Below are 25,735 nucleotides of genomic sequence, written 5' to 3' on the forward strand. Positions count from 1 at the left end.
CTAGGTGTCCCAATATTTGTGTCCAATAATGGTGTAGCTTAGCTTTTTTTTTTTTGTCTAATTCAGACGGGTAAGAGTCTGGTGTCCTGACCAGGAGTACAGAGGGTACAGAGGGGGTCCATTAGGACTATTAGTGCATCATTTAAAAAAAAAAAGACCTCATGAAATGGTTTATTTTTGTTTATAATTTAATTGAACAATTAAATATATTTTATTCATCAAGCATAAAGTGAGATATTTTAAGTATTTTTTGTTTTACTTTTACTCCTGAAAATCAGAAGAACACCCTGAGAGATGTTGGCAGAGACGTGATGAAGGGGCGAGCTAGCTAACGCTCAACATGGCGCCTGTTTACGATAGAAACTCCCGCCTTTTAACAAAACGAGCCAATCAGCTGTGTCCCAATTCAGGGGCTGCGCCCTTCGGAGGCTGTATCTAAAGGCCTGATTGCGTCACAGTAGCGCGACTAGGCCGTTTAATCTCGAAGGCCCCTTCGTATGCGGCCGGAGAAATCCGTCCTTCTTTTCTATGGTAACGAGGGATCCGACGGGTGGCACCTTCGCCAACCAAACATGTCCCGAGATGCACTGCGTGCCAACAAAAACACTTTTGCTGACATTTATTGTTGTTTTATTTGTATTATTAAATAAATAATAAATATAATATAAAATAAAAACAACATTTAAAGCAAAGACATCCAAACTAAAGATAAACTACAAAATTAGGAGGTTTGTTCCGTTTCGTGCCGCAACGGTAAAGGCAGGAACCGCAGTGCCGTAACGCAAACAGGAAATCCGGTGTAGAATAGACCGTCTCATTTCCGTTCGGTCTACGCAATTTACGCAGCCTACTAAAGGTAACGCCTTCCTAGACCGCGTCCTTCGAAGGGTGCAGCCCCTGATTTGGGACACATCGAATGATTCGATGCCTCGATTCAAACGCTTGAGTCAAGGTATAAGACTAAGCTGTACGCTTCGTTACATCACTAGAACCGCTGTTATACCGCATTATTTACTAATCTATAAATACAAATACTAATATTTATAACGGGTCTGTTTTCTGTCTGAACCTATTGACGCCCAAAGTGAGTGACACGACCCCAAAATACACCACAGAGACAGTTTTATTAATTGAACAGCTATTATGGAAGGCTCAAGAAACAGGCTCAGGTCTCAAGTATGGGAATCTTAGTATATTTATTTAATAGTATATTTATTTAATGTTCAAATGATTATTAAAAGATAAAATTGTCGCGTGTTGTGTTGTAATAAAGGAGTATTTGTAAATGATCTTTAATAGAAACATGACGATCATAATGAAACAGTCATTGTAGGAAATTAAACTGGACACTAGGTGTCAGTGTGGAGTCAGGAGTCAAATGCTTCCAAACACTGAATCGTTTTCCGATTCAATTGATTCAACTGAAGCTTCGAGAAGCTTCTTAATGGCCATGAATAAATCCAGCATCTCAAATGATAAGAATTATTATTTTACATTGAGGGAATAGATTGTTAAATTAAGAAACATATTTATTAAATTGAGGGAAAGGATTGTTAGATTGAGGAATGGTTTTATAAATGGAGGGAACATATTATTCAATTGAAAAAGCAAACTGTAAAATTAAGCGAACGGTTGTTTAACAGGTTGTGGAGTTTGGGGGAGCGATTTACGTCTTAATTTTATTTTTAATAGCATCGCATCGGTCAGTGCCCAGTGTGTGTGAGATTGTGTGTGTGTGTGTGTGTGTGTGTGTGTGAGAGAGAGAGAGAGAGAGAGAGAGAGATTGTGTGTGTGTGTGAGAGAGAGAGAGAGAGATTGTGTGTGTGTGTGTGTGTGTGTGTGTGTGTGTGTGTGTGTTGTTTATTTCATTTTTATTCATAGATCTGGTACAATTTTCCACATTGTAGCTTAGCTACCCATGAGCCTATAGGCACCATGCCTCCCTAATGTCAGGCGTGGGCCTAGAGGGGGGTATAAAGCCCCCCAGCAGCACTGAGCTGTGCTCCATCCAGTACTTTTTTCGGAGGGGTTAAGGAGTCACGGATACTCTTGCTGCTGAATCCAATCAAATCCTCACAGCAATGTAATCCAATCCAAAAATCTAGTAGAAAGCCTTCTTCCCTGAACAGTAGAGACGGGTACTTTCTTTTTTATTTATTTTTTTAGGACCCTTGATTTCTCAAGAAACTACAAATGACCAGGTGTCCCAATATTTGTGTCCAATAATTTTTTTTTTTAGTCTAATTCAGATGGGTAAGAGTCTGGTGTCCTGACCAGGAGTACAGAGGGTACAGAGGGGGTCCATTAGGACTATTAGTGCATCATTTAAAAAAAAAAGACCTCATGAAATGGCTTATTTTTGTTTATAACTTGATTGAACAATTAAATATATTTTATTCATCAAGCATAAAGTGAGATATTTTAAGTATTTTTTGTTTTACTTTTACTCCTGAAAATCAGAAGAACACCCTGAGAGATGTTGGCAGAGACGTGATGAAGGGGCGAGCTAGCTAACGCTCAACATGGCGCCTGTTTACGGTAGAAACTCCCGCCTTTTAACAAAACGAGCCAATCAGCTGTGTCCCAATTCAGGGGCTGCGCCCTTCGGAGGCTGTATCTAAAGGCCTGATTGCGTCACAGTAGCGCGACTAGGCCGTTTCATTTCGAAGGCCCCTTCGTATGCGGCCGGAGAAATCCGTCCTTCTTTTCTATGGTAACGGGGGATCCGACGGGTGGCACCTTCGCCAACCAAACATGTCCCGAGATGCACTGCGTGCCAACAAAAACACTTTTGCTGACATTTATTGTTGTTTTATTTGTATTATTAAATAAATAATAAATATAATATAAAATAAAAACAACATTTAAAGCAAAGACATCCAAACTAAAGATAAACTACAAAATTAGGAGGTTTGTTCCGTTTCGTGCCGCAACGGTAAAGGCAGGAACCGCAGTGCCGTAACGCAAACAGGAAATCCGGTGTAGAATAGACCGTCTCATTTCCGTTCGGTCTACGCAATTTACGCAGCCTATTAAAGGTAACGCCTTCCTAGACCGCGTCCTTCGAAGGGTGCAGCCCCTGATTTGGGACACATCGAATGATTCGATGCCTCGATTCAAACGCTAGAGTCAAGGTATAAGACTAAGCTGTACGCTTCGTTACATCACTAGAACCGCTGTTATACCGCATTATTTACTAATCTATAAATACAAATACTAATATTTATAACGGGTCTATTTTCTGTCTGAACCTATTGACGCCCAAAGTGAGTGACACGACCCCAAAATACACCACAGAGACAGTTTTATTAATTGAACAGCTATTATGGAAGGCTCAAGAAACAGGCTCAGGTCTCAAGTATGGGAATCTTAGTGTATTTATTTAATAGTATATTTATTCAATATAAATATACAAATGATTATTAAAGGTAAAATTGTCGCGTGTTGTGTTGTAATAAAGGAGTATTTGTAAATGATCTTTAATAGAAACATGACGATCATAATGAAACAGTCATTGTAGGAAATTAAACTGGACACTAGGTGTCAGTGTGGAGTCAGGAGTCAAATGCTTCAAAACACTGAATCGTTTTCCGATTCAATTGATTCAACTGAAGCTTCGAGAAGCTTCTTAATGGCCATGAATAAATCCAGCATCTCAAATGATAAGAATTATTATTTTACATTGAGGGAATAGATTGTTAAATTAAGAAACATATTTATTAAATTGAGGGAAAGGATTGTTAGATTGAGGAATGGTTTTATAAATGGAGGGAACATATTATTCAATTGAAAAAGCAAACTGTAAAATTAAGCGAACGTTTGTTTAACAGGTTGTGGAGTTTGGGGAAGCGATTTACGTCTTAATTTTATTTTTAATAGCATCGCATACAGTCAGTCAGTGAGGATTTATCCGTATATTAATAATAATAATAATAATAATAATAATAAAGTTAAAAGGTGCTGCGTTGGCCGGGAATCGAACCCGGGTCAACTGCTTGGAAGGCAGCTATGCTAACCACTATACCACCAACGCGTGGCGGGAAAGCAGAGCCTCCCAGCTCGTTAAAACTAGACCCGGCGGAGGCGCTGAGCGCGCTGCTCCCCCTCCCGTGGTTCACTGCCGCTTCTCTGTTGAGCGGTTTAGAGGTTCACTCTCAGGCAGCTGATAAATCGAGCCTCAGTCGCTTTACTGAGCCGCCAGATTTGCGTTAATCACCGCCGGCTGGAATATCCCTCAACTCCAGCGCCTCGTTTTTGACTGATAAACCGAGAATCGGTGCAGAAGGAGGCTTTTACTGAACACCGAGTGTCGCTGGCTAGCGGCGGCTCAGTGAAGCCAGCAGCCATTCACCAGCTAGTGTGCATAACGCGGCTAGGCTAAGCTAGGCTAGGCTAGGCTAAGCTAATGCTGCACGCACCGCTGGTGAGCGTGATTCAGCCAGCGCTGCAGGACCGCAGTTAGCGCGAGCGGGGCTGACGGCTAATTCAGGCGGGTTAGCCAGCGCCAGCCACATGGATCTGTTCGGAGATTTGCCTGCGCCAACGAACGCAGGTCAGTTACTGTCCCGTCTCTTTACTGAACACAGCCACAGAGTGAAGCTGCTCGGTACATTAGCTGCTCTTATAAGGCCGCTTTATGAGCTAGGTAAAGCGCTGGCTGCGTTAGCCTGCGTGGCTAGCTGGCTAATATAAACAGGACCGATCCGGGTCCAGAAAGAGAGAATCCACCCCAGGGGTTACCTCCACCTGCCTGGACAGCTCCGCTGCAGCTGCGCCATCCGAGCAGGTGGAACAAAAGCCTGGGGTGGATTTTTACCCATATATATATATATATATATATATATATATATATATATATATATATATACATATAGATACACATACACACACACACATATATATATATATATATATATATGTATATACACACACACACACACATACATATATATATATACACACACACACATATATATATATACACACATACATATATATATACACACACACATATATATACACACACACATATATATACACACACACACACATATATATACACACACACACATATATATATACACACACATACATATATATATACACACACATACACATATATATACACACACACATATATATGTATATATATATTTTTTATTAATATATATATATATATTTTTTTTTGCATATTTTTTCAAAAGCCTTTTACCTTCATTTTTCAGTTTTTAACTTTGACATCCCGTGACTCTGACAGTTGATCTTTACATTATTAGATTGATTAGATTAAATAAACAAATTTAAATTCTTTAAAAAAAAATACTTTTAATTATGATTTTTGGAGAATAGTTTGTACAGTTGTCATGCAAAATTGTTGTATACAATAACAGTCATCCATTAACCTTATTTATTTATTGTGTACAATAACTGCCTAATTCAAAACTACCATAATATTAGAAAAAACGGTATCAACAAAAAAGGATACTACAGCATTACGTTATGTAACAAAGGACAATACAAAAAATGTAATATTATTTAATTTTATCATATGTAATATTATAAATAATACGTTATGACCTGTAAGTAAAACAAGCTTTAATATAGGTGATGCTACAGTGTGCTTTAAGTGTGCTGTAATGGTGCAATTTGCTGCAGTAGGTAAAAACAAAGTGCCCTCGGAGGAGGAGGAGAAGAAGAAGGAGGAGCGCGGGGAGAAGAGGAAACGGGACGGTGATCTGGACGAGCAGCAGGTGGACGAGAGGGATGAGGCAGAAAAGAAAGTTTGTAAAGGTTTTCAGCATTTCCACACCAACACTGTAGAGTGTGTGTTTGCAGAGAGTGTGTGTTTAAAGTGTGTGACGCAGGTGTGATTGCGTCTCTTGTGCATGTGTGTGTGTGCGTGCTGTGTTAGGATTGGCTAAGCTGAGGGGGTTTGTAGCGGCGAGGCGTGGCGAGCGAGAGGAGATGCAGGATGCTCACGTTCTTTTGCCAGACCTCAGCACGTGCATGAAGACGCTACCGACAGCAGTGTGAGTATTGCTGTGAAGTTTAAGCCTCACGGTGGAATATGATCTATGCTATATATAAATATATATATGCAAAATATATAGATGTAATTATCTGTTTGTTGGGTGTGTGTTGGGTGTGTAGGTCCAGGTTGGCCTATTTTGCTGTGTTTGATGGCCACGGTGGAGCTCGAGCGTCTCAGTTTGCTGCTGAAAATTTGCATCACACGCTGATCAACAGGTTCCCCAAAGGTAAACACACTAAAGGACTAAGAGTATCTTTACGTATCCTCCTCAATTATTCTCCCTAATAACCCACATTGTTCACCACACACTGTTCACCACACTAACTGCACTTTGTGCGTAAAACAACTGCTAGGGAGCGCTGCGAGAAAGGGGAGGGGTAAGAACCAAAAAAAAACAAACATGGACGCTGCGGTTCCATTTCCTTTCGTCCTATAGAAATGAAGCCAGAACTGTCTGCCATGTTGTCAAATTTGTAGGCAGAGTATGCGCAATAGAGACCAAAGGTGGAGCCAGACTCGCCTACTCAGTTGGTAGACCCACCCCCTTCTCCAAAGACCAAGCTTCAGTGTCTCAGACCGCCTTCATTGAGCTTCCAGCGCAGAAGCAGAGCGGATTTCCGCCTGGATTGTCCCAGTTTGTCCGGTACGTGAATGCTCCAACGGTAAAAGTGCAGCTCGTTTAAGTTCCACTACAATGCAATGAACAGAAAGGGCAACATGCAGGTCCTTCAGGTCCTATCACCTTCTTGCGATAGAGCACGGGCCAATATTAGAACAGAGAAACTGACTGTTGGAATTTGGAGACTCTGGAGATGAAAAGACAGTTCAGTAGGGAGAAAATGGGCGGAGATTTGTCCCTGAACCAAAATGGGGTGGGTGGAGCGACACATCATACTGCAACCAGCCAGCAGAGGCGCTAGACATGTGGTGGCTTTAATTTTGAGAGACGTTGCGCTGTCCATGCTTCCTACAGTCAGTGGTAAGAACCTCCAGCTGCTCACACCTCGTCAAAAAAAGAGGGATATAGTAGTTGACATCTAATTAACACCAGCCTGATTATTCTTAATTAGGATATTATGAGAGTATTGAATTGAGAATCGAAACAAGTAGTGGGTTGAGTGTATCGGCCCAACCTTGTTGAATAAGCCTCAGTCCTGATTGGAGAGTCAGTGAGTGTTCTGTTTGTATCCAGGTGACGTGGAGAATCTGGAAAAGCTGGTAAAGAAGTGTCTTCTGGATTCATTCCGACAGACAGACGAAGACTTCCTGAAGAAGGCTTCCAGCCAGTGAGTGTGTGTAGGGTGTGTTTGGTGTGAGCTGAATGTGTGTAGGGAACTCTGTAGTGTTGGTGTGTCAGTGTGCTGCTTATTATCTGAGGTTTATCTGGTTTGGATGAAAACTGTTCGTAGCGCTGAAGTGTGGTCTAAAGACGAGGTCTGTGTGTGTGATACAGGAAGCCAGCATGGAAGGATGGGTCCACAGCTACGTGTCTGCTTGTTGTGGATGATGTTCTGTACGTTGCCAATCTGGGGGACAGTAGAGTGAGTATGAAACCTTTAAAGCAACATTATGTAGCATTTGTACTTTAAAACATTAAAAAACAATCATTGCTACTCGAGGCTCAGCAGGCCAGCAACTGCAGTATGTAGCTATGCACCACCAAAACAATTCCACGTTCTAACTGTAGGGGGAGCACAAGTCAGAAATGTCAATTCTCCCACAATACTGCATTAAAGGAGCTATTTAGTAAAACATCTTAAGTACCCTGATTGATCACTGAGCCCATATTCAGTCAAGCAGCCAAGATATGATTGGTATCTTAGTTTACTTCGGCTGTCACCAGTTTTACAACATATGGACTAAACTATTGAGACACCTGCTCAAGAGTGTTAGTGAGGTCAGGGTGTATTGGATGGAGCACCCTCTTTTCTGGCCTTAGGTAGCACGGTGCCAACAGGTTCGTGTTTGTCAGCTGCAGAGAGTCCTATTCTATTGGCAGTACTTCTCTACAGGGACTAAACAAGCTGTGTATGTGTGTGCATTTGCACATCTGTGTCAGCAGTGGTTGCAACTTAAAGAAGCAGAATGCATTCATTAGAAGGGGTGTCCATAAACTTTTGGACATATGGTGGATGTGTGTGTGTGTGTCTGTTACAGGCTGTATTGTGTCGTACAGAGCAAACGGACAGTGGAGATGAAAGCTGTGTAACTCTGGCTCTCAGTAAAGAACACAACCCCACCATTTATGAGGAGCGCATGAGGATACAGCGGGCCGGTGGGACCGTCAGGTGTGTGTGTGTGTGTGTGGTGGGACCATAGTAGGACATCTGGAATGGGCAGTATAGTCCATATCTTGTGTGTGTGTGTGTGTGTGTGTGTGTGTGTGTGTGTGTGTGTGTGTGTGTGTTTTTTTTTAATCACTCTATATTTGTATGTGTGTATATAGAGACGGGCGTGTCTTAGGGGTGTTAGAGGTGTCCCGCTCTATAGGTGACGGTCAGTATAAGCGCTGTGGTGTGATCTCCACACCTGACTTACGCCGCTGTCAGATCACCCCGAAGGACAGGTGAGTCTCACAACCCATCTGCTTAGTGTTTTAGAATCTTGTTGTAGAGGCTGAGTTTATTTGTATGTGTTTAGGTTCGTGATCCTGGCCTGTGACGGACTTTTCAAAGTCTTCTCCGCAGAGGAGGCCGTTAAATACGTCAACAGGATCCTGCAGGTAGGTGTGCAGATGGGAGCGTGCATCAGAATTCACTCTCACTCCCAGAACTTGTTTACTGTTTAAATACTTAGGGTGTCCAAACTTTTGACCAGGCCACACTGATGACTGTGAAGAGCAGTGGTTCCCAGCCCCCTGCAGGGGAGCGGGTCCTCCAGGATCAGGGTTAAGAAACGCTGATTGACGCTGTTTATTTTTTATGTAGTAAAAGACAGGGACGCTGATGTAGTGGTGGTGTGTTAGTTTCTGTTGTGCTGGTGGTACGAGTGGATCAGACACAGCAGTGTTGCTGGTCTGGGAACAGTCCACCAAATAGAAACACCCAGCCATCAGCGTCCTGTGTTCAATGCTGAAGGACTGGAGGACCAACACAACCTGAGCTTCTGTCTCTGACTCTGTCTAATAGAGGGGACAGTGAGTGGACAGACACAGTGTTTAAACACTCCAGCAGCACTTCTGTGTCTGATCCACACTCGTACCACCAGTGCAACACACACTACTAACACACTCGCCACCCACACAATCACCTGTGATCGAGTGAAAACACCAGTTGGTACCTACCTACACACGCAAATACAGCCTGTCTGCTAAATGAAGCCCCTCTCCCCCTCCATCAGTATTTCCTGCCCCTCCTCCACTGCAAGGGTCAGTGTGGTGCAGTAGGATGTGAGCGAGTTCCGTTCTGTGGTTGACTGCAGACTCGTGTCCTGCTCTGACTTCCGGGATGTGGGCTAATTATCCTGTTTCTCTCTGCAGGACTGGGGCGTGGAGGGGAAAGAGGGGCAGACGCTGGAAGGGGCGGGCCGCTATGAGGCAGCCTGCCAGCGATTGGCCAGTGAGGCCGTGAGGCGGGGCTGTGCGGACAACGTCACAGTTATTCTTGTTTCCATCGAATTCTGACCAAATTTCACATCTGCCACACATACACACATAGGAACAGATCACTAAATTAAACAATAATTACTGAGTTACTATTTTTTTTTATACTATTTTTCAGATTCTGCATGTGGTCAGAATGGGGGTAACTATCATGACATAATAAATACATTTTAAAAAAACTGTACATTGACGTGTGGTGTATATATGTAGTCTGTATATTATGGTTTATCTGTAAAAGTGTCTTTTCACCACCTCACTTTCACTTCTACTCGAGTCAGGACACCACTAATAGACTCAAATACATGGTATTTGGCACCAAAAGTCTCCAAACATGAGAAGAATAGAGGCTAACACACTTCAATTCCTGTGCTGAGAGATGCTGGATGTACTAAAAGGCTCCACTAAAGTTCAAGAAGAAGGATCTATATGTAATATACTTTACATCCGTTTGGGTTTAGTGTCCTCCACCATCCTGTGTTTATAACTTCTTTCAATGAAAGTCGATGTAAAAGATTTTAGTCGTTTCACAAAAAGAACAACTGCTTATTTCAAATTATGTAAAAAAAAATTTATTAAAAAGTGAAAAACAGCAAAATGCAAGAGTTTTACATGACAGGCAATGTTACATCGTTATGGTGGGACTTTTATTGTGTAAAGCCTACTAACGATGTATCAGAACTGTCACTAAAATGAGGTACATTGGCAATATATTAGATTAATGTTTTGTGTTTATATAAAGATTGATTAGTTATATTTTTAAAAAACAAATTGCTTAAAATTGTTCATTAGTTCATAATTGGTCTAAACTAGTATAAATCATCAGCGGTCACTTTAACATTACGTTTGTTGCTTTATAGTATCAAGCTATTATACTACTTATGCATTATACTTGCTTTTTTAAATTTATTTTTTAACATTTGTTAATCTGGTATTATTTATTATATTATATAATTTATTAGACCACATCTAATTGTATTTATAGGCTAATGATAATATGCTTTACTGTATATTGTTGTATTACCACTACTACTACTACATCTCACTTTATATAATGTTACTTTTATATTCCATACTATTTATACTGTACTATATTTGTTACTATTTGTCTGTAATTATCTTGGAGTATATCCTTGTTCTTTTACTGCTATAATATATATATATATATATATAATAAAAAAAAATATATATATATATATATATTTTGGCCTGGAGCACCAGAAACGCTACTTAGGCACAAAGAAAATATTATAAAATATTTTTAATATAATAATAAAAATATATAAAATATATATTGGGCACTTAGGCACAAAAAATATATTAATAATTAATATTTTTTTTTACAATTCGTTATGTGAATTATTTAGATTAGATTAGACCGTTAGATTAAGCCTAAGTCTTCTACACGCTCCTGGTCTATGTATACTGTATATGTCTATGGTGGCTGTAGGTGGGTTTTCCCTCACACTTTTTTTGCACCCGTATTCCGGCAAACCCCGCCCCCCTGTGCTGTGATCAGCCGGGATCGGCCCGCCCCCTGCGCTGCGATAGGTCGGTAGTTAACACTGACCAAGAGCCCGTCGATTGGACAGCTGAGAAGTCGTTTCCGTCACCATAGTAACCCCAGGGCGCAGCTGTTGGAAACGTCAGACACGTTTGTAACCAGTCGGGTTTTACCTTAACGTTAAACTACGCGAACACCGCGCGCTCGAATATGCACTATATAAAATAAACATGCTGAAACAGCCCGTAAACAAATCCTCTGATAGGCGGGTCGCTGGCGAGAGGCGGGAGGCCGGACAGCGCCAGCCAATCGCAGCGCAGGAGGGGCGGGGTTTATGATGCATTTCCCTTCATGATGCGTTTCCCGTTTCCCGTTATGCGAAGGGATCCTGTAACCAGGCTGCAGAGCAGTTATTATTAATGCTGGGAAAATTAACCAACAATAAACAATAACAGCAAACCTGCAGCACTAGCGGGCAGAGGAGGAGCGCCGTTAATGCCGGAGTGATGCGGAGGATTCAGCTCTGAAGCTAGATCCGGGATTTCGGCTTCAGTATGGACGGGTTCCTGCAGTTTGAGGAGTGTGTGAGGGACTCGCCCTCCTTCAGGTACACACCAGTCTGCTAAATAAATAAACAAACCAGCACACGACCGCGCTTATTTATTTATTTATTTGATGATTTAATTGCGTATTTCTGACGTCACCACAGGCAGTCGCTGGAGCAGCACGAGAGTGACGTAGAAGACCTAGAAGGTCGCATAGAGAAGGTAATGTACCTCCACGCACTGGCCACTTTATTAGAAACACCTACCCTGTGCTAGAACTCAGTAGCCACATAGAGACATCCTACCTAGCTACCTTGCGCTTCCACTGAGTGGCCACTTTATCAGAAACACCTACCTTGTGTTTCCATCACTGGCCACTTTATTAGAAACACCTACTACCTTGTGCAACTACTCACTGGCCACTTTATTAGAAACACCTACTACCTTGTGCATCAACTCACTGGCCACTTTGTTAGAAACACCTACTACCCGGTGCTTCCACCTCACTGGCCACTTTATTAGAAACACCTACTACCCGGTGCTTCCATTCACTGGCCACTTTGTTAGAAACACCTACTACCCGGTGCTTCCATTCACTGGCCACTTTATTAGAAACACCTACTACTACCTTGTGCTTCCACTCACTGGCCACTTTATTAGAAACACCTACTACCCTGTGCTTCCATTCACTGGCCACTTTATTAGAAACACCTACTACCTTGTGCTAGAACCCAGTAGCCACTTAGAAACACCCTAACTAGCTACCTTGTGCTTCCACTGAGTGGTCACTTGTACATCCAGTCACTGGCCACTTTATCAGAAACGACTACCTTGTGCATCCACCCACTAGCCCCCACTTTAGAAACCCTTTTGCATCAGCAGATGAGCTACAGTCTGTAACCGAACACCACCAAGTGGTAACAGGAGAGGTACAAGAGAGGGATTTCCGATGAAGTGTCTGGGGAGTGTAAGCTTCTGAATCCATTCACATTGTGTGTGTGTGTGTGTGTGTGTGTGTGTGTGTGTGTATGTGTGTGTGTGTGTGTGTGTCTCAGGTGGTAAAGTTGTGCAGTAAGATGGTGGAGGCAGGGCAGGTGTATGCAGAGTGTAATCAGCTTTTCCTGTCTGCTCTGTCGGAGTTTACACACTACCACAGCAAACACACTGTCGTAGCGGTGAGTGTTACTAAAAAAAGAACCTAATTAAAGGGACCTTGCACAGAATAGCCCAATAGTGTCTGAAAAAACTGTTTTCTAATATATATATATATATATATATGTGTGTGTGTGTGTAGAACTGCCTGCGTCAGTTTAACCAGGGCCTGCAAGAGATGATGCAGTTCCACACGGTGAGTCCCTGAGTTTATTAATCTTATTTCATTATGTTAATATTTGTTTTGGTTTTAATAATCATGTTCTATAATCAAGCAGTTACATATAATCATAATATAATCATATACCCATATTCTGTAATCAGCCTTTTTCACAGTCTATAACCCAACACTCATATTTTATAATCTAACACTTCCGTCCTATAATCTAACAGTCCTTCCATAACTCAACACTCATGTTATCAAACACTCGCGCTCTGTAATCCAACACTTATTCTATAACCCCATTCATGTTATCAAACACTCGCGCTCTGTAATCCAACACTTATTCTATAACCCCATTCATGTTATCAAACACTCGCGCTCTGTAATCCAACACTTATTCTATAACCCCATTCATTTTATCAAACACTCGCGCTCTGTAATCTAATCTACGACAACAGAATTAATGATGATAACATTTTTGTTCAGATGCTGCTCGACCAGAGTCAGAGAGCTATAACCCAACAGCTCACACACCTGCTGTCACAGTAAGTCTCTCTCACACAAACACACACACACACACACACACTTTCTCTCTGTAACACATTTGATTTTTGCAATAAGCTGAATTTTGCATACAGTGTAATATGTGTATTTGTGTGTTTTTTGTGTTTTTTCTGCAGGTTTTTGCCGCACATCCGCGAGGCGCAGCGCGAGTTTGTGAGGATAGGGGGTGATGTGGAGTTGGCTGCGGTGAAAAACGCTCAGATCTCCCCAAACAAACCTGCAGAAGCAGAACGAGCCAGCCTCCTGCTGCTCGCCACGCGCAAGTGCTTCCAACACTTCGCCCTGGACTACTGCCTACAGGTATGCCTCACACTCTACAGGTACTCTGTATGCCCTGCAGGTACACCAAACACCACTACACACCCTACAGGTACTACACACACCCTACAGGTACTCTGTATGCCCTGCAGGTACACCAAACACCACTACACACCCTACAGGTACTACATACACCCTACAGGTACTACACACCCTACAGGTACTACACACACCCTACAGGTATAGCCAAGTGGCTTCTTATCTGCAGGTACCCTAGTGTTTACTTGTCACCTACAGGGATTCCTTGAAAGTTTAAGAACCAGAGCTAACCCTATAATCTTCACCAGACCTGTCATCTCTCAGAAAGACCAGGTCCTTTATTATTGACATCATAAACACCACTGTCTACGGGTGAACATTACTCCTCACCTGTTATTACTGCTGCAACGTCAGTGCAGTAGCTCCACACAGTAGGACTAGCCTTATAGCCCTTGTTTGAACTAGTCCTTACCAATAGCCCCAATAAGCCCCTATACAGACTAGCTTTAGTCCTTACCAAGACGAGTTCCTCCCCAAGACTAGCCCCAGCCCCAACAAGCCATACCCAGACTAGCTTTAGGGCTTACCAAGGCTAGCCCTGGCCCCAACTAACCCTTACTCAGACTAGCCTTAAACCTTCCCAAGACAAGTCTTAGCCCCAACTAGCACTTCCCAAGATTAGCCCTAGTCCTGACAAGCTCTTACCTAGACTAGCTTTAGGGCTTCCCAAGACTAGTCCTAACAAGACTAGCTCTAGCCCCAACAAGCCCTTACTCACACTAGCTTTAATCCTTCCCAAGACTAGCCCTAGCCCCAACTAGCCATTCCTAAGACTAGCCCTAAACCCAACTAGTCCTTTCTAAGACTAGTCCTAGCTCCAACTAGCCCTTATTCAGACTAACTTTAGTCCTTACTAAGAACTAGCCATTATTAAGACTAGCTCTTCCCAAACTAGCTCTAGCCCCAACAAGCCCTTTCTCAGACTAGCTTTAGTCCTTACCCAGATTACCTTGACCAGATTAGCTTTAGCTCTTACCCGGACTAGCCTTAGCCTATGGTGTGATAAGGAAACCCTGCCAAGACTGTAATGGTGTGTATGTGAATGGATGTGACTCATTCCCGGATGTGTGTTTGTGCTGGACTCTCCTCCGAGTGTGTGCACTTTACCTTTGCACAGTGTTTACTCTGGATTATCAGGCCGTTCAGCTGCGTTATTTATATTTACTCTGTGCCTGAGGGAGTCGGAGAGTCCGAGCACACTGCAGTACTGAACCGAGGACTAAACTGGACTGAACTACTTTTGTTCAAAAGTATTAAAGAATCACAGGAGTTGAACGTAACCGGTTCAGTTCTTTGTGCTTTAAGGGTCCAGAGGAGCGTATACCACAGCCTCCAACCGGTACTACCGTCAGTTTAGGTGGTCTTTACTGCGATCAGTTCTCTGATGATGATGTTTTAGGCCCGTAAGTGAGAAACAGAGCAAAATATGACAGAACTGATGAAGCTAAAGGTGATTGAGACCCTGTGTTAGACTCCGAAGCATCATTCTCATGTGTTTTATTTATTTATTTATTTATTTTCAGCTGAACAATTTCAAGGTCCAACAGAAGCTGGACATCCTGAACTCAGTAAGTGCCCTGAGTGAAGTATTGCGAATCGAAGAGAAACAGTGATTAGGAAGTATTGTTTGCGTCTCAACACTGTGTTCTCTTCGCTCCCCAGGTGTTCTCCTACTTCCATGCACAGTACACTTTCTTCCACCAGGGGTTCGACCTGCTGAGGGACCTGGAGCCCACCATGAAGACGATGGCGTCTGAGGTACAATTCTCTAGCCTTTTAATACAACCCAAGCCTGACATGAATCCTGACACTTAAGTAACATACATACACCGTCTGCCCAAATGTTTGTGGACACCCCTTTAAGTTGCAACCATTGTTGACACAGATGTCAGTGCACACACACAGCTTATTTAATTCCTGTAGAGAAGTACTGCCAATAGAATAGGACTCTTTGGAGCAGATAAACCTGAACCTGTTGACACCATGCCTCCTAATGCCAGGCGTGGGCTAGAGTGGTATAATGTCCCAGAGCATTGAGCTGTAGAGCAATGTTCTCTGAAATGATGCTTGGTGCTTCATCCAATACTAGTAAAAAGCCTTATTCCCTAGACAGTAGAGACAATTACTCCAACAAAAGCAGGATAAACTCCTGGAAAGGCTCTTGTCGCTGTATGCAATCAAATCCTCACAGCAGTGCTCCAAAATCTAGTAGAAAGCCAGGATTAAAGCAGGATAGACTCAAAAACAATGATTGAGCAGATGTCTCAACACTTTTGTCCATATAGTGTAACTTGTGGCACGTATACAGTGACAATACCACTAATACTATAACACTAGTATAGTAATAATAGTATAACACTCAATGTAATCTTGCCTTTTATACAACTCTAATTCCAATATAACCCAAATATAATTCAAATGTAACCCTTATATAACTCTAATGTACCTTTGATGTAACTCTTAACACTTTTTTTTGTTATATACCATAATTCACTCTAACTCTGATTTCAGTTTAATTCATGTAACTCTACTGTGACTAATATAACTGTCAAAATTCAAATTTATATCTCTGTTATGTAATATAGTAGTTATATATAGTTCTAATATAGTTTCAAATCTAAATGTAGTCCTATTATATAACTATAATTGAGAGACCCTAATATAATGGTAATATAACTCAAATGTAAGCCTTATATATCTCTAATGTACCTTTAATATACCTCAAACACAGAGTTTAATACTTTTTGTAACTCTAATTTCAGTTTAACTCTATTGTAACTCTGATAACTGTCATAATTCTAATATAACTATTATATTACTCTCATGGTTATATAATGTATTAGTTAGATATAATTCACATATAGTTTTACATTTCAATTTAATTCCAAGATAACTTAAATATAACTCAACAGAAACCCAATTTTAATGGAATATTCTGAATGAATGAATTAATTAATTGAAAACAACATATTTATTGCTTATATATATTACAACCCAAATATAACTCTACCTGTCATATACAGTCAAAATAACTGCAGTATATTTAAGATTATTCAATATATAAGCCTCTACAAATGATTTCATTGCATCTCTAGAAGTTGTTGGTTTTCAGGTCAGGTCACATGACTGTCCACTCAAGAGAGTTATAGGATGTTTGAATATAAACTGAACTGAGTGGGTTGGTTTTCTGCAGCTGGCCCAGCTGTCTACTGAGTGTGTGGCTCAAAGAAAAGATCTTGAAAACCAGCACCTGCTCGTCCAGCAGAGGGTGAGTACCATCTGAGTGTCTGGTTCAGAGTGTAAAATCTGACAGTGTACGTCTGGATTGTAGTTATACAGTGTTGGAGTTTACAGTGGTATTGTAGTAAGGGGTTATCATGCAGGGCTATTGTTCAACAGGATGCCTGTGGGGAACCGGTGGTGGTGCTGAGTCCATCCAACGGTGGTGCGATTCAGGGCTACCTCTTTAAACGCTCTCGCAGGAAGAATAAGACCTGGAAAAGGTGAGAGAGAGAGAGAGAGAGAGAGAGAGAGAGATATCTTGGTTAACTTTGGGTCTCTGATTGTTTTCTTCACTAATGACTCTCTTCTTCTCATTCAGGTGTTGGTTCTCCACCAATAACAACCAGCTGCTGTACACAAAGACACACAAGGTAATCATAGAGCTCCTTTACTGTGGAGTGGAGGGTAGTGGAGGCCCTATGGAGTGGAGGGTATTGGAGGTCTATGGAGTGGAGGGTATTGGAGGTTATTGGAGGTCTATGGAGTGGAGGGTAGTGGAGGTCTGGAGCGAAGGTCTATGCAGTGGGGAAAAGTGGAGGTCTATGGAGTGGAGGGTTGTGGAGCTCTGGAGCGGAGGTCTGTGGAGTGGAGGGTTGTGGAGGGTATTGGAGGTCTATGGAGTGGAGGGTATTGGAGGTCTATGGAGTGGAGGGTAGTGGAGGTCTATGGAGTGGAGGTCTGGAGCGGAGGTCTATGCAGTGGGGGATAGTAGAGGTCTATGGAGTGGAGGGTTGTAGAGCTCTGGAGCGGAGGTCTATGGAGTGGAGGGTATTGGAGGTCTATGGAGTGGAGGGTAGTGGAGGTCTGGAGCGGAGGTCTATGCAGTGGAGGGTAGTGGAGGTCTATTGAGTGAAGGGTTGTGGAGGTCTATGGAGTGGAGGGTTGTGGAGGGTAGTGGAGGTCTGGAGCGGAGGTCTATGGGGTGGAGGGTTGTGGAGGTCTATGGAGTGGAGGGTTGTGGAGGTCTATGGAGTGGAGGGTTGTGGAGGTCTATAGAGTGGAGGGTAGTGGAGGTCTATAGAGTGGAGGGTAGTGGAGGTCTGGAGCGGAGGCCTATGGATTTGGAGGATAGTGGAGGTCTATAAAGTGGAGGTCTACAGAATGGAAGATGATGATAGACGTCTGTGGATTAGAGGGTAGAGGAGATCTGTGGAGTAGAAGATTTTAAATAATTTGTATGTGTGTGTGTGTGTGTGTGTGTGTGTGTGTGTGTGTGTGTAGGAACAGCCAGTGGTGTTGTTTGATGATTTGCGGCTGTGTGCCGTGAAGTCTCTGGATTCCATCGATCGTCGCTTTTGTTTTGAGCTCCTGAGTGTACAGAAGTAAGTTTTACACACACGCACACACCCACCCACCCCCACAAACACACACACCCACACACACAGGGCCAATATCTCTGTTTTTCTTGAGTCCTGTTTTTAACTTTTGTGTAGTTTCATGTTAATGTGTTCTTAATTACACATTTAGGTATTCATATGTATAATATATATATATATATGTGTGTGTGTGTGTGTGTGTGAAGGTGTTGTGTGTTACAGGCAGACTCAGAGGAGCTGAAGATGGCTTGGATAAACGCAGTGCAGAGCTGTATTGATCTGGCGTATCGAGACAAAGTGGAGTCTGAACACACTCAGGTACTGACGTGACTAAAATCACTTCACAGTGTTTCTCACCACAGCCTCTTTTCCACTGCAGGGCGGAACGGTTCTGAGCATGGAGGGTAACCGTTCCAATGGCTTTTCCACATGAGCGTAGTTCAACACGTAGCCTCAGCATGGTTAACTAACCGTACTTGGGGGCCATAGAACCGTTCAGTGGGAGGGCTTAATGAGCATGGGGATCCACTGATTGGCTGTGAATGTAGTGTTTTATTCATTCTGTTATGTGTGTGTAAATATACAGCTAAATTCCTCACCACCCATCCCGGTTCCTGAACCTCCCTCCTTGCCTGCTGCTCTGGGAGTGGCTCTCCGTGGCCATGGTAACCATCTGTGCTGTGACTGTGGGGAGGCAGAGCCCCGCTGGGCGAGTGTGAACCTGGGCATCACAGTCTGCATTGAGTGCTCAGGGATACACAGGTCAGGAATAATCAATACTCACTTGTTGTTCTTATTATAATAAGTATTACAGACCTTAAAAAATACACATGCATATATGCACACAGCATTTTCTATATACGTATAGACATATATACAGCGTCTCACCGGTGAGTGCTGATGTGAGTGAATGGCTAGACTTGTTCACCCTCCCTGTCTACATGGTAAAACACACACCACCTACAGTCTAAACAAAAAGGGTTCTGTGCAGCACCATACAATACAGTTATATTGATGGTATTTCTAATGATTATTCAATAGTCTATACCTCAAATTATGATGCTATTAATTGTGTGTGTGTGTGTGTGTGTGTGTGTGTGTTTTAGGAGTCTCGGTGTACACCTGTCTAAGGTGCGTTCCCTCACTCTGGATTCGTGGGACCCGGAACAGCTGAAGGTAACAGAGCCTCCACTCCACTCTGTTATTGGAAAGGGGGCAGGAGAGGGGGTTGGTGGTCATAAACTCTTTCTATAACTGATCTCTCTAACTCTTGCTTCCCATGTAGCTGCTGTGTGTTCTGGGTAATGAAGTCATCAACAGCATCTACGAGTGTAGTTCATCTGACGGACTGGAGAAGCCCAATCCTCAAAGCCCTCGGTAAGAACCCTGCAGAGAAAAGCTGGTCATCCGTGTAAATGCAAGCCCTATACTGGTAAACCAGCTGGTTAAATAAGCCTGGTTGACCAGGGGGCTCTGAGTGGTCCAGTGGACTAAGGCGCTGCCATCTCTGGTTTGAATCCAAGACTCCAGCTTGCCATCAGCAGCCAGAGTCTGAGAGAGCCCAATTGGCCTTGTTGTCTCTTAAGAATAGGTTGATGGCATTTCCCCCCCTCTCCTCTAATAGCTGTTATATAGGACTGGCTACCTAGTGATGCTGCACCAGCATCAGTTATCACCCTCTCTTCTGTGGTGGATGGCACTAGTGCTCGGGGAAGTTCACATGAACAGGCATTGGGTAATTGGCCTTCCAAATTGGGTAGAAAATGGGGTAAATTTGACCATACTAGTTAACCAGTTTGACCAGCATGACCAACTTGACCAGGCTGGTCATCGAGCTGGTCATACTGGTTGATTAGCTTGGTCAGGTTTGTCATACTGGTTAACTATTTTGGTTTAAGCTGTTCAGCCAGAGTGGTCATGCTGGGCATACTGGTTCTCTAGTTTGGTTGTCCTGCTTAGGTTGGTCAGCCAGCTGAAAATCAAATGCTGGTCTACCAGCAGGGAACCCAAACATTCACCCAAACAAATTCAGTCTCTAACTCCATCTCTCGCTCTCTCTCAGTCAGGTGAGGGAGGTGTGGATTAGGCGGAAGTATGTGGAGAGGAGTTTTGTGAAGAAAGACTGCGAGTCTGCTGATGCTGGTAAGCTTATTAGCGTTACTGATCTCAGTGTTGATATTAAATATTAAATTGCTATTGATTGGATTGTTGAAGTGAGTTATCCTCACACTCCTTTACACTCGCTGGTCTGTTTAAGGTGTTTTGGTTAAGGGTCAGTCATGGGCAGCTGTGTTCGCTAAGCCACATTCACATCCGTCCACACTGTTCCCACAGAGACTGTGAAGCTGCGAGCAGGACGGAAGCTGTACCAGGCGGCGCTGGATGGCGAACTCGTCTCCATGGCAACGGCGATAGCTCAGGGGGCGGAGGTGAATTGGAGTAACCCTGAGGAGGCGGGACGGACCGCTTTGATTGGTGCAGCTATTGGAGTAAGCTCAACGCACTTCTGATTACTTTTGTCCTGGGAGTGGTAGCCAGATGCTCCCTGGGCACCACGACGGAGGCTGCCTACTGCTCCGGGCACGTGTGCTCACTGTCCACTGTGTGTGTGCTCACTGCACAGATGGCGGAGGTCAAATTCCATCCAACACAAATAGTGATTGTGGTTATTTTTGTCTTTGTGTTTGTGTGTGTGCGTGCAGGGTTCTTTACTGGCCTGTGAGTTTCTGCTGCAGAACGGCGCGAATGTGAACCACAGAGACCAGCACGGACAAGCTGCACTACACACTGCTTCCACTCGGGGGCACACCGGGTAACACACACCAACAGCCATACATGTTAGAGCAGCCATTGTAAAATAATGTAGTATGCTCCCCGGGCAAAAAGTAGTCATCTTGCATGTTTAAGGTGGTCTGCGATGGTACTTTGAGAATATGAGACATTGAGAATAGTACAGTGCAGTGAATGTCTCATTGAATGTGTGGAAAATGGGTCGCAAAGCAGATTAACAATTGGCTTAAAGGAGTGATGCACGCCACCCAAGGCCATAATGGGAAGGAGGTAGCTGGATCTGCAGGTGTATGGAAGTGTACGGTCATACGGGTCTACCTGTAGTGGCAGAAATCCCAGTCTGTAGGAAATTCTCATCAGGCTTGACCAGACGCAAGCAAAGGCCTCTTGCATGCCACTCTGCTCCATATGTTGATGGTCTGCAGTTCCCTGTGGAGTGTTCTTTTAAAAATTGGTGGTAAAGGACCTGCGTTGACTTCTAGAAGCAGTTCTTGCCTGAAAGCAAAAAGATTTTCATTCACAAGCTGTGAAACCTGATGTAGGTCCCTGGCTGTCAGTTTCGTCTTTTGGACAATATTCTGACGAATATCCTGTTGACTTGGATTTATGCCACTGCTGGTAGACCCGTATGACCGTATGCTTCCATACACCTGCAAATTCAGCTACTTTCTTCACACTATGGGCTTGACCCAGATGCAGTCACTCCTGATATTTATATCCCAGTTATCCTTGTGCAACGCCTTCTGCAGGAGCCTGATGTTTCCACCACCTTATTTTTTTTGTCCGGGGGAGCTAATATATCTGAGAACCACAGAGTACATGAGTAAGTGGGGCTAAGCTGTGGTGGACTGAATGGGCGGAGATATGTAAATAACATGGTTCTTGTGACATATGTGAGGTAGCAGAACTGACATGCTGTGATGTGACTGGTCAGGCAGGTGTGCCTGCTGTTAAAGAGAGGAGCCAATCAGTATGCAGCGGACGAAAAGGGAAAGGACCCGCTCAGTATCGCCATAGAAACGGCTCATGCCGACATCGTCACCCTGTGAGTGGGAGTTCTGTGTGTTTGTGTGTGGGAGGGTGATTGTGAACGTGAATAACTGTGTGTGTGTGTGTGTGTGTGTGTGCGTGTTACAGGTTGAGAATGGCCCGGATGAACGAGGAGATGAGGGATTCTGAGGGGTTCTTTGGATCTGTAGGTAAGATATTTATCATGCACTATAGCTGGGCCCAAGTGGAGCAGTTGTCTAAGCGTTGCATCCTTGGTAATCCAAACCCCCCCCTGACTGAACTTGCGTTAATTTTCTTTTTCTCTATTTCTCTCTCTCTCTCTCTTAGGTGATGATGAAACATTCCAGGATATTTTTCGAGATTTCAGTGACATGGCGTCACACAACCCTGAACGACTGTCCCGCCGGCAGTTCAGCCACAGCGCCGAAGCGGGGGAGGAGGACGGGGTGGACGGAGCAGCTTGTGGGACGAAAGATGAAAAGACGTAGGAAAGGATCTGAGGAGGAGCTGTGCTGTCCCGAGTGGACATGCCTGGACTGGGTCTAGGGTTGGGTTTAAGTTTAGGGTCAGTGTTGGGCATTCACAGAGCTACATGCAGCAGGTCTTAACTGAACTACATTTCCCAGCAGCCCTCATTGGACTTTCCGTTACAAAGCTATTTTAATGATTAATAAGTCTGGGTAAACTACATTTGGTCTGGGCCATTAATTTCCCCAGATTAGGAACACATATTTAGGTCATTGAGAACCCCGCTCTGTGTACTGCTGCTAAATCTGACAAACTTCAGAACCTAAAAAAGCAACTTTTGTATTGATGATCTCGTTCCAGTGGCATCGGTCAAGAGGTGGGTCTACAAATTAGACAGCAGGTGAATAGTCAGTTCTTGAAGGTGATGAAGGTGTTGAAGCAGGTTAAATGGACAAGCATAAGAATTTGAGACATTTTGACCTGGACCAAACTGTGATGATCTACATGACTGGGTCAGAACATCTCCAAAACGTCAGGCAGGTCTTGTGGAGTGTTCCTGGTATGTAGTGGGAAATGCTCCAAGAAAGGACAACCGGTGAACCGGCAACAGGGTCATAGGCTCTCATGACTTATTGATGCTCATGGAGGCCGCCTCACCTCACCACTTACAGGACAATTAAAGGATCTGGTGTCTGATACAACAGGATGCCTTCTGAGGTCTTGTGGAGTCCATGCCTCTATGGGTCAGAGCTGTTCTGGACCTACACTATAGCAGGGATGTAGTTTTAATGTTCTGGCTGATTGGTGTATATTTTATAGGTGCAGCTTTCATGTAGGTGGGCTGTGTCTCTGTAGAATAGCTCATAGCTTAGCGTGCCCGACACTGGCAGTGGGGGGAGGGGGTTGGGGTTGGTTTACGGTTAGGGGATGAGTGGGTAATGAGTTGAATCAGGTTGACAGCTTATTAGGGGCAGTTTGGTGGTCCCCATGACTTTCCATATCAGCCCACCTGAGGCCTGAAAGGACTTGGATTGTGGAATGGATTTCCATAATTAAAGTCCCAACAAAAACTACATTTCACAACAGTGCTGTGAATAGATTTTTATTTATTAATATTTTAAGTTTTAAATGCATCTTAAATAAAGAATTTAGCTGTCCGAGAATGTTAATGAGGTATAAATAAAATACTAAGTGTTATTATTATTATTATTATTATTAATACAACTGGTTTCAGTTTTTACATTTTCAAAGGGAACTGTTCAGTTATTGTATTTATGATCTTTTTCTAAATCATTAATATATAAACACAAACAGTTACAGGTATCATTTTGTGGTTTATATGTTTCTGAATATTTGACTAAGTATAAAAAGTGAAAGAGTAAATAGAAAAGTGTTTTAATTATGAAATAACAATTTTGGGGAGGAATCATGCCTGAAGCTCCGCCTCCTTCCATTGTAATACCCTAATACCTGTTGTACAACCCAAAGCTGTGATGTAGCTTTGCATGTTGCAGAAATTAAGAAATTAATAATTCTAAATTTGATAAAAGTGTAGGACCATTACATAATAATAATAATAATAATAATAAATATAAAAAGCTGGTTTCAGTTTAGTTTCTTAATGCAATCTTGGTTATGTTTTTATACCCAGTTCATATTTCAGCTCAGTCAGAGGACGTTATTTAAATGTAGGTCTACCGTGTGATCTTCCAGGCTTTGGGTGGGTTAGCATGGACTGAACCTGCTGCTAACAGTCCCTCTCATTTCAGAGGCAGGTTATATGAAGCTAATCTACCAGACTGCTAGCCGGAACTTCACAACCCATTCATGCACATTAGTGTTGGTAATTGATCGGTAGCTGCTCCTGCTCTGGTGGGCTGCCGTTTCTAAACAAAGGGACTGGTGTAAGAAGGGACGTGTGCAGGCCTTAATGTCAGCTAATTAACTGACCTATGAAGGCTTTCATATGTTTGACACATTCCTTCCTTGCAGTGTCTGTACAAACATTTATGGTGTACTGAGGTATTTACATATTTCCCACCCTTGACTTATGAACCCTAAACCATGAGTCTGCTGTAGATGGTGCTGCTGGACTCTCTGGTCTGCTCTGCTGTAAATGCTTCTAGTGTAGACGCTGACGCTGACGTTCAAGTGAACGGCGACCCTCTCTTTTAGCTAGGGGTGGGCGATACCATGAACTGGCTCACCGTATTTCAACAGGGTGGACGAGTTGGATCAGGCAGTTCAAAGGGGCACTCTGGCCAAAATGCGCAAGGTTGGCTACAGCCATTGCAACCTTCCGATGATGCATTTTGAAGGTGGGAGGAGCTTATTAAAAAAAAAAACTACAGAGGCTTTGGGGCAGATGCTTGTTTGGCTACTGCAGAAGGAATGAATACTCATGCAACATGCAATTGGTGGAGATCGTGACTGTCCAGTGGTTGTTAGCTACGTTAGCCTAGCATCTCCCACTGGCTGTTGGACTGTATCTGGGGTCAATTGATCAATCATGGCACTTGGTTTTTCATCAAACTGATAATATCAACAATAAGCTCCGAAAAACATCTTGTGCTAAATACTGCGGTACCGCTCACCCCTAGCTTTCACTGTTGAGATGGAGAAGCCCTTAAAGCTAAAGCCACCCTTTTTGCACTCTTGTTGATCACATGACCCGAACGATGTTACATTAAGCCGCACTGAATCACTCTCTCCTGTTCTTATACGTAACTTCTCCTGCCGTTCCGCCCCGAAGCTGACCACTGATGGACCGGCGCTCCCTCGGGAGTGAGCGTCTAGAATAACGTTGACTAGATTGTGTGGTAACGTTTTAAAAAGCTGTCATTTAAAAATGTCTCGAAATATTAATACAATAAACTATATTTAACAGTCAGAATTACCATGTTTCATTTGTGGTGCGTTTGATTGAACCATTTTTGGTGTTTGCCCTTAAACAT

At 43.1% G+C, this 25,735-nt stretch overlaps 2 protein-coding genes and 1 non-coding gene across 4 annotated transcripts; 2 read left to right on the top strand and 1 right to left on the bottom strand.

Moving 5' to 3' along the window:
* Positions 1 to 3,961: 3,961 nt before the first annotated feature.
* Positions 3,962 to 4,033, bottom strand: trnag-ucc (transfer RNA glycine (anticodon UCC)). Its single transcript has one exon. It is a non-coding gene; the product is annotated as a tRNA-Gly (tRNA).
* A 90-nt stretch (positions 4,034 to 4,123) lies between these two features.
* ilkap (integrin-linked kinase-associated serine/threonine phosphatase) lies at positions 4,124 to 9,792 on the top strand. Its single transcript, XM_072690778.1, has 10 exons — positions 4,124 to 4,552; positions 5,656 to 5,790; positions 5,912 to 6,029; positions 6,151 to 6,257; positions 7,224 to 7,317; positions 7,485 to 7,572; positions 8,189 to 8,319; positions 8,478 to 8,597; positions 8,672 to 8,753; positions 9,510 to 9,792. Exons 1-10 carry the CDS (start codon positions 4,513 to 4,515, stop codon positions 9,651 to 9,653), a joined length of 1,059 nt encoding a protein of 352 aa, XP_072546879.1. The 5' UTR covers positions 4,124 to 4,512; the 3' UTR covers positions 9,654 to 9,792.
* A 1,718-nt stretch (positions 9,793 to 11,510) lies between these two features.
* On the top strand, positions 11,511 to 25,677 carry LOC140565025 (arf-GAP with coiled-coil, ANK repeat and PH domain-containing protein 2). Of its 2 annotated transcripts, XM_072690767.1 has the most exons (22): positions 11,511 to 11,740; positions 11,843 to 11,900; positions 12,734 to 12,853; positions 12,973 to 13,026; positions 13,480 to 13,538; positions 13,674 to 13,857; positions 15,438 to 15,482; positions 15,577 to 15,672; positions 17,108 to 17,182; positions 17,314 to 17,417; positions 17,516 to 17,567; positions 18,418 to 18,518; positions 18,719 to 18,830; positions 19,099 to 19,274; positions 19,619 to 19,688; positions 19,798 to 19,889; positions 20,575 to 20,654; positions 20,847 to 21,001; positions 21,215 to 21,324; positions 22,237 to 22,347; positions 22,440 to 22,501; positions 22,641 to 25,677. In XM_072690767.1, the coding sequence occupies exons 1-22, from the start codon at positions 11,688 to 11,690 to the stop codon at positions 22,799 to 22,801; spliced, it is 2,130 nt and encodes a 709-aa protein (XP_072546868.1). In that variant the 5' UTR covers positions 11,511 to 11,687; the 3' UTR covers positions 22,802 to 25,677. The 2 variants fall into 2 exon arrangements, with proteins under 2 accessions (XP_072546868.1, XP_072546869.1); XM_072690768.1 differs by lacking the exons at positions 22,440 to 22,501; positions 22,641 to 25,677 and having other exon boundaries at positions 22,241 to 22,341.
* The last annotated feature ends 58 nt before the right edge of the window (positions 25,678 to 25,735 follow it).

This window comes from Salminus brasiliensis, chromosome 11 (assembly GCF_030463535.1).
Source record: "Salminus brasiliensis chromosome 11, fSalBra1.hap2, whole genome shotgun sequence".
NCBI lineage: Eukaryota > Metazoa > Chordata > Actinopteri > Characiformes > Bryconidae > Salminus > Salminus brasiliensis.